Raw genomic sequence first — 9,483 nt, 5'->3', positions numbered from 1 at the left:
GTATCGTTTGGTGTCAGTGACATATTTGCCAATGTGCCTTGCAGTCACAATGGCATCTGTGTTTAATTAATGAATTCATGAAGTATTTAAATGCGGATTTCATTTTTAATGTCCTACATCTGTTAGACGCTGCGATCAGATCAATAAGGAGCGCTTGTGCTTACATAGATGTATGACCAGGTTTCCAAGAACTGTGTTTTGTGCTCTGATGTGCTGCCAAAGTCACTTAATATTGAGAAGAAACATATGAGCGTGTAAAATACAGATGGCCACAACGTTCTTCCACTCTCAGCTTTGAGAGATGGCCAGGACGGCCTCGGAGATAGCGTCCCACATATTCTGTCACAGCCACAAGGTAGTCTACGCTCTTCAGTTCAGATCAATTCAATTCAAATCACTTTATTTACCCCCTGGGGGCAATTAAAATGGCATGTGGAGCAGCACATACCCCTGGTAGGTGGACCGGATGTTATCAGGACCTAGGTGGAGCCAACTGTTATCAAGGCCGGTGACAACGTTCATCCTCCAGATGCTGCCACAAAACTCACAATGACTTGAAGCTTAAAGTTTAAGATGATAGATTCTGACTGCGAAAAAAAAGGTGGCACGTAATTTAAAATGAGGGGAGCAGAGCCCAGTGTGTTTGTTAGTGTGCAATGCATGTATGTATGGAGCAGAGCGAGAGTGTGTGTATTTGTATGAATGTGTCTGAGAGAGAGAGAGAGAGAGAGAGAGAGGGAATGTGTGTGTTTGTGTGCACATGCATGTACTGTATGTATGGAGCAGAACTCAGTGTGTGTATTTGTATGAATGTGACGTGAGAGAGAGAGAGAGAGAGAGAGTGTGCGTGTTTGTGTGTGCATGCATGTATGTATGAGTCCATGTGTACTGGATATGTGAGTACTTGCGTCAATGTGAATGAGAGAAAGAGTGTGTGTGTGTGTGTGTGTGTGTATGTCAGAGTGTGTGTGTGTGTGTATGAGAGGGTATAAAAGGGAAAGCTAGGGACATCACTGTCATCCGCAGCTGTCACTAACGTCCCTTGTTGACAGGAGTGAATGCACATGACTAGATTGATGGCCCAGGCCTCAGTGGCTGCTATAGCGTAAGTGTTGCATAATTTCATGTCTAGTTGACCCTGTCCACTGTGTAATGGCATTAGTTGTTTACTGTCGTATGCATCCTGGGACACGTCCTGCTATATTTAGCCAATCCCAGGAGGCCAGAGTGGGCAGGCCCCTCATGAGTGGTCCATGTGCCTCCTCTCTGTCTCGTCATCACGGCTTTAGTCTCCATAAGGGAACACACAGTGAAGCTTCACTGGACAGCATCAGAATGGACACGAAAGTTAAGTCCTTATCAAGCCAACAGCTATTGTTTAAAGGTAGCACATATCTCTTTTTGCTTAAATGAACCATATATGGTATGGATTGTATTTTTGCTTATGTTTAAAGGTAACACACACCTCCTTTGTTTAAATGAACCATATTATGTTATGGATTGTATTTTTGTTTATGTTTAAAGGTAACACACACCTCCTCTGTTCAAATGAACCTTGAATCACACATGCTGCATATTTATCTTATGTTTATATTCATGTTATGTAGCAGAAGGGTTTTTCCAACGTGACTTACAATAACATCATTGATATGAAATTAACATTAATGCGATCTATTTATTGCAATAAATAGCCTACACCAATAAACACAAACATTATCAATAGACTAAACAGAATTGAACAGGATAATAGGGCAACAGGACAATAATAACAATAAACATTGCAAACATTATCTTACACTCCAACACTGTAAGGAAAATTAAATGAGTTAGAAACAAGGTCAACAACAGATCCATCTTGAGACGTATGAGACGGAACTAAGAGCACTGTAGCTATATGCACTGCACATGTATGTTTCGTATGAAAACATTTACATGTTGTGTCTGTGTCTTCAATATGTGACTCCAAAAAATGCCAGTGGATTATGAATGGGAGAATGAAGTCTTTTCATTAGCAATTTATTTTTGGTGCCATTTTTTTGGCCGTGACTCTCTCTGAAATGATATCCAGCGCCTCTCTAATGAAACACAGCGGCCCTTCAGGGGGAAATAATAACCCTCATTTCTTCATATTTAGCTGATTTTGTGCATGACCTCTGCAGTAACTGAGCTCAACCTGCCAGGGCCCAGGGGGAGGGACTGCAGCCTGGGGGGGTGGGGGTGGGGGTGGATGGGGGTGGTGGTGGTGATGGGGGGTTGGGGGGGGACTGTTATTATGAGCTGAGGAGATAATGTGAAATGACTCAGTGTGACTTCATTAATCTACGAGGGCCCTGGACGAGGCTCGGCGAGGCCCTATGGTGCCATTCTCCTTCAGAGAACCGCCGCACTGCCGCACAGCTCCTTTTACCTTGAAATAACATTACGCAAAATCAGCCTGATGGCGTAGAGAGAGAGAGAGAGAGAGAGAGAGAGAGAGAGAGAGAGGATGGAGATTGAGAGGGAGGGAGATTGAGAGGGAGGGATGGAGAAAGAGAGAGAGGGGAGGGAGACTGAGAGGGAGGGATGTAGAGAGAAAAAGAGAGAGAGATGGTCTGGGCTAGGGGCTAAGGGAGAAGGTATTGTTAAGAGGAGGTTTACGTGGGCTTTTTAACACACACCATACTAGTGATAGAATGGGTGGTGGCTGGGGGTTGTTCCTTTCCATCACTTTTGCCAATGACTGCCTTTCAAAGACTAAAATAACACGTTTCTGTTTGTGTGCCTTGTTTGGTTTTCTGAAGAGGTGTGATAATCATAATAACTACAAACCACTTTGGACTCTATGTATGTGTTGATGAACACATGCTTTAATGTGATACAAAGTTGAGAGTGTGGAAAGTTGGAATATTTTTTTTCTTTCTTCCAAAACAACAATTCCAGCTCATCCTCAGAGGCCCTACTCCCTCTCTCCTCTCCTCTCCTCTCTTCTCTTCTAAAAACAGTAAGCCTCAACACTGGAACTGTCCGTCTGTGTCCTCTGATATATAGATCTGGATGAGGGCAGAGCGGTAATCAGCAGTGTCATTACAGGACTGTGGGGGGGATCATGATTAGTATATATATCATATTAGATACTGATAGACCCAGTCCATACAACCCTGCATGCTGTCACTGCGACAGAAACACAAGCACGAGTGTCTACAGCCGTTAAGAATCGGACCCGTCTCTACCGTGGGCGCCATGAACCGAGGCCTTTTGTCGCTGTCCACGGTCCTGAAGTTAGAAACGACACAAGCGACGTCGCGTCTGTCGCTCATCGTGGATGCCGCTTTCTCTAATGCTACTGTAATTACGTCACGTCACAACGGGGCCTCCATGAGAGGACTAGGAAATAGATTTGTGCTGATTTGCGTCAAGGGTGTATTTAAATTCCGCCTCTCCCTTCAGCTGAGCACGTACCCAGCCGTTGATTTCTTTTCCATCTCAACAGAACGCCGAATCCAATTCCTAATAAAAGCTGCGACGGATTGGATGGATTTTCAACTCCCGAGACATCTTGTAGACATGATGAGGTTACCAGAGTAGTCTAGTGCTTTGGGGGAAGGTGATTTTAAACAATATGACAAATGTTGAGACTTTTCAATTAGCCTGCATACGATTTTCTGCAAACTATGCTCCTATGACCAAGATGGATTCTATAGAGTTGGTCTAAGAAGTCATGGCTAAAGAGACGGCAATTTCTCCTCGAAATACAGGCACGAGGAGAAATAGTACTTAAGTCATGTTTATCTGAAGTTCCCATTCAGTCCATATGCCGACTATCTATGACGGTTGGCAGTTTCTCTGACTTTAAATAACATTTATTGCATTGTTGCGACCTCTGCTGGATGTCATCTACAGTACTTTTGTGTGACACATTTTCAATAGACGGGGGACGTTTTAAAATCCTCTTATATGAACGTCATATAGGCCTACAATGTATTAGTGTTAAATATTTATTGATGGTAGTGTTTACAAAACCCTAACTGACTTTATTGACTGGGTTTACAAAACCCTAACGGACTTTATTTATCAAAGAGTTAAGTCTATACAAAAAGAAAATCATAGTTGTTCAAGACACACAAGATCTTGGAGAAGAAAGCTGAGGGACAGGGGGAGTGGGCAGAAGTTGTTTTATTAGTGTGACATCTGTGAATGTAACATAAGAGGATGGCACAACAGGTCATACAAAGAGAGTCCAGAAGTCACTGCTGGGTACTTCATATTAAAATGACTGTTCTTCAGCATTGGTTAATTACACAATGGAGTGATGTGATGGCCGCGATCATTAACAACACTAATAATAATTATAATAATTATAATAATAATAATAATAATAATTCCATTTGTATGTTTTACATATACAATAACTAGCTGCTTTACGAAAAGCAAAATAATACAATATATCATCACATGTATGTACAGAGTAGTAAATATATTTGATTTGTACACAAATATTTACAGAAGTGAAGCTTACACTGTTAACAAAAATAAAAAAATAAAAACAAAACAACAACAAAAAATCCAATAAATGAGTCTATCTAAAGTTTTGCATAACCTTCAAATGTGCCACATTTGAAGATATTACACACATATACACACACAGCCAATGCAACGCGTGACTGAGGTCAGCTATTCATGCAACTTTTGACTACCCTTCAGGACACTGGATGTCCTGTTTACCTCTACTGGGGAGAGGGGTTGGGGGACTCCAACTGAACCAGCATATCTCCTTCAGTCCTCCAAAGAGACATGTCACCCACCCCATTAGTCTAAAGGTGTGATCATCCCAAAGCCTCATCAGAATAATGGCCCTGACGAGAGCATTCCTATGCCGTGGAGGAGATTAAGATTAAGATTAAGAGGAAGCTGATGAATGAACTAAAGTGATGGCGTCCACCATGTGGCGTGTGGTCAGTGGACAGATCACCCAGTACGTAAATGCACTTCAGAGAAACACTTCTCATTTCAAAGCCGTTTTTATTGTGTCCCCCTTGGAGCTGTTGTGTTCAAACGGTGGTCTTAAGTAGTTTGGCTATTACGACACCACCTGAAGACAACATTTAAGACACCTTGCAGAGTAGTGGAACAAGTTGTTTGGTCTGTCTAAGTGTGTGTGAGCGTGTGTGTGTGTGTGTGTGTCAAGGGGATGGCACTGAGCATTTTCTCTGTTGCGTGGTGGACTCTGCATATACTACAAAAAGCTTGAATATCCCCCCTTTGTATGCAGCATGGCGTGACAACAGCGTGTTTATCCAGAGTGCAATGAGCAACAGCACCGCCTGGTGGACACCATGGGAACCACACCCATGGGAACAAACTCTTTGTTTAAAATACTCACTTTGATCCTTCATCAAAGGAGCAGACCACTTCAGCTTGCCTCTGGCTAGCGAGGACACTGTGTAATGTAAAGGAGAGACAGTTGGGTCTATTTGGCGTATACATACTGTTTACAGCCAATACTTTTGTGAGTACAGGGACCTTCAACTGTTCTCCCATGGCACAAATCACATAAAAGGAAGCTGTTTCTAAGTGTGTGCTGTCTAGTGTGTGTGTGCCACAACAAAAGAGAGGGAGTGATTTGGCCTCTGAAAAGACAAATGAACTCTGTCTGGAGTAAAAGAGCTGTTGGAAATTGAGGTATGCCTCAGACACCACTGCACACAGTTAGTTCATGCTAGCTCAAGAACACCGTCTCAGCGCCCTAACCAAGACACTGAGATTCCCACGGAACGCTTGATGTATGGCTTTAAGGAATGTGTCTGTTGGTATGGGTCCCTGACTGAAAGGGATTCTAACTCCCAGCTCATGCTGCTCAGTGCAGCTGCACCACAGCTCTGCGCATTTGTTTGCTTGTTTGTTTGTGTGTTACTTAGTTTGTTTTGTTTTTTTGTTTGTTCAGAACGGAGTCCTTCAGAGCCACCAGCACTGGGCAGCATTTTCTATGCTTTGGTTTCGCACAATAACAACATGATCCGCTCTCTCCTAATACTTCATCAGTTTGGTTCTGTAGATTCAGTCACTGAAAACATAAAAAAAACTATTGAAAATTAAACAAAACCAAACAAAAACCAAAAAGTGATTTCCCTTCGCGTGCTCTCTTTACAAGGGCTGCACCCTCCACGTCTCCCAATTCAAGTATTACAAATAGCATGTGTAAACAAAAGCCACTTCATTTTGATCTGTTCGTTTGTTCTCTCTAAGTATCAATACACACACACAGGTGAGATCACTACTGTAAGTGTGTGGTGCTCTAACACTAAGGGTTTGGGGCAACCTGACTAAAATGCTAAGGAGAGGTGACTAGGTAGTTTAAGAGCCTCTGATGGTCATTAGGACAGTGCCCTCTTTAAGTAGGAATTTCAGTTCAGTTTCAAAATTCATGATTTGTTTTTACAATGAATAAAAGTGTATCTTCAGACACTTTTGCTTTTGTTCTTTCATCAAATCCTATATTCAGTGTTGTTGTGAACACCCTAGATTTGTATCAATACCACATTGTGAGCCGTGGTACAAGGATGAAGTGTACACCCAAGAATACAACTCACGCGCAGACAAGCTCCTGTCGTTGGCACGGCCGTTACATATTTATGAGCTGCCCATGTTTGGCACTGACGAAACCGGGAGGAAATCTAGAGATTTCTCCATGCAACACACACACACTGTACCAATCTAGTCAGATCCAGATTGGGCCCAAAGCTGGCTGTGGCCAGGGAATGAGGGCCTGCGTTGAGCAGAATAAACTGAGTCCTAGTTAGCCTGGGACTTCCTCCATAGCCGGCCCAGTGCACACATCTCCACGCTGGGCTTTTAGTCATATATTGTATAGGTCTGGGATATTAACTACCATGAATGAAAAAATAATAACTAAAATAACAACAACAAAAACAACGCTCTTTATCTCAGAGGGTTTGTTTGTGTGTGTGTGTGTGTGTGTGTGTGTGTGTGTGTGTGTGTGTGTTTAAAACCTTGCTAGTGCAGCCTAGTCTTTGGTGCAGCATTCCTGGGCTTCCTGTTTCACACTGCTGGACTGAACCCCAACCTCATGCTCATCACGCCTGTGTGTGTGCGTGTGTGTTGGGATGGACTATTGAGGGAAGACGGACGTAATACAGAGCAATGAGAACACTTTCTTGCATACATGCTGGACCCCACCCCTCACCCCCCCCAGGCTCCATTGGCTGAACACACAGGTGTGATCCCACTCCCCCTCCATCCCCCCCTTGTGTCCCATCACTCCCTCTGAGTGGAGTGCTTTAATAAACTCCCTCCGTTTGTTCTTCACTTACGCATTGACTTATCGGGACGGACAGGAACAAGAACTCTCCCCTGCACTTTGAACCCTTTAGTCTCACACACAGGAGCGTGACCACTCCCAGAGGACTCTGGGTAATGCAGTCCCACTCCCAGCAGACTCTGGGTAATGCAGTTTGGTTGATACGCTTCTGTTTATCACCCCAACCCCCCCCCCCCCCCCCCACCAAGACTTCCATTAATCAGCCAAAGGTAATGACTATATACATAATAAATTGTTATAATGTAGTGTACTGGTTTATGTTTAATTTTTACTCATTTTTCTTCAAGAGGTATTCAATGTGTTTATGTTTGGTATAAATACTGAGCTTGATGCAGGCAAGGTGTCATTGTTGATTGTATAGGAGACTATCATAGGTTCTTTGTACAGTTGGTAGCTATATGTACATTTGATGCTGAGTCCCCTTCATGGACCACATGGGGAAGGTTTCCTTTTCTTCATTTCACAACAACATCTGAAACCCCTGGAGAAGGCACACAATGAATGAAAAACATCCTAAGGTAGGTGTGTGTGTGTGTGTGTGTGTGTGCGCGCATGTGTGTGTGCGTGTGTGCGTGTGTGCGTGTGTGTGTGTGTGTGTGTGTGTGTGTGTGTGTGTGTGTGTGTGTGTGTAATACAATGAGGGGAATCTGCCTTGTGTGTGTATTTCAGTGTAGCTGTGTGCCTCTCTCTCTCCCTGTGTGTGGGTAATAAAATGAGAGAATGAGCCAACGAGAGAGAGAGTTCTCTTCCACATATTTCGCCTTATGACAGGAAGGCCTGTGGAGTCCTGGAAAAGACCTCCTAAGGCTACCGTGTGTGTGTGTGTGTGTGTGTGTGTGTGTGTGTGTGTGTGTGTGTGTGTGTGTGTGTGTGTGTGTGTGTGTGTGTACTGTCCTCTGTTCTCACACTCACACACACCAAGAGCTGCGGCGGGAGTCCACCCCGGGCCGGCTCTGGCCAATGCAGCAGTGCCACGTGCAGCTCACGTCCAGCAGAATGGAAGCATTCAATGGACTCACTGAAAGGGTCCGGCAGCACTGGACTCTCTCTCTCTCTCTCCGAGTCGGCTTTGGTCAGGAGCACAAGACTGGCGCCGGAAAAGTCTGACCAATACACAGAGGACCCTCGCTCCTTTATGGAAGAGGAAGAACGGCCGTCAGGTGAGGACAGGTGAGGTGAGGACAGGTGAGGTGAGGTGAGCACCAACGCAGGTCTTGTGATATGAAACAGACGGCTGGACACAGGCGATGGCATCCTTACAAGGCTCATCTGTCTTGTGTCCTTGTGGGGTGGTGGTGGTGGTGGTGGTGGTGATGGTGGTGGTGCTGTGTTGGAGTAAGGACAGGTTCTCCACATTGAACCACAGTGACACATTAGGCCAAAGTCAGATGAAACACCTCCAGGTTGCATCCTTGCTCACCAACCCCTCCCTCCTCCAATCAGAAAAAGGCTAGGGTTTCACCACACAACCCTCCTCCAATCAGAAAAAGGCTAGGGTCACCATGAGTCCTTTGTCTGCCTTCTTAAACCGTCTGTACAGAAGATGATCCCATTAAAAATGAACTAGAATTAAAACAAAAATCACTGATGTGCAAATGGAAGAACACTTGCGTTCTGAAACAGAAACACAGTCAACAAACAGAAGAGGTAAAGAAATGGCGGCCGTCTCCTTGGTGTCCTCTGAGCCGTTTCAACGTTTCAGTGCACTCCTTTAGTGTCAGATTATGTCAGATACTTGTAAGTGTGTGTGTGTGTGTGTGTGTGTGTGTGTGTGTGTGTGTGTGTGTGTGTGTGTGTGTGTGTGTGTGTGTGCACCAACCGACCGACACACACGCCCTTTAAAGAGGAGCTTCCGAGTCATCCCAAAGCAATCTGAACACTGGACCCTTTTTAGTAAAAACAACATGAGACTCCTGCTCCTGGTTGCTCTCCCACGTAAACGTTGATCTTCAGGCGTTAAGAACGGGACGTCTAACCAAGAAGATGGAGAGGTTTTCAAAAACGAAAAAAACAAGCCCAATCACTGGCAAAACCAGGTGGCTGCCGGTTTAGGTCAGCTAGACCACTGGTGTGTCGTGGCATAGAGGGTTGGCATTCCGACGGGCACCGGTGCCCGGGTGAAGCATTGGCGTGGTGGGCAGGGGGTCACACCAGCTTCTTGATGCTGG

At 44.5% G+C, this 9,483-nt stretch overlaps 1 protein-coding gene across 4 annotated transcripts in view; it reads right to left on the bottom strand.

Annotated features, from left to right (window-relative positions):
- Positions 1 to 7,488: 7,488 nt before the first annotated feature.
- The window catches only part of LOC134080755 (neurofibromin), a 70,421-nt gene continuing 68,426 nt past the window's right edge, over positions 7,489 to 9,483 (bottom strand). For all 4 annotated transcript variants that reach the window (XM_062537351.1, XM_062537352.1, XM_062537353.1 and 1 more), the window contains one exon: positions 7,489 to 9,483. This exon is cut by the window's right edge and continues 123 nt beyond it. In XM_062537351.1, the coding sequence (XP_062393335.1) occupies positions 9,461 to 9,483 (23 nt within the window). In that variant the 3' untranslated portion in view covers positions 7,489 to 9,460.

This window comes from Sardina pilchardus, chromosome 5, assembly GCF_963854185.1.
Source record: "Sardina pilchardus chromosome 5, fSarPil1.1, whole genome shotgun sequence".
NCBI classification, from domain to species: Eukaryota; Metazoa; Chordata; class Actinopteri; order Clupeiformes; family Clupeidae; genus Sardina; species Sardina pilchardus.
This window is presented reverse-complemented; position numbering and strand designations above follow the sequence as displayed.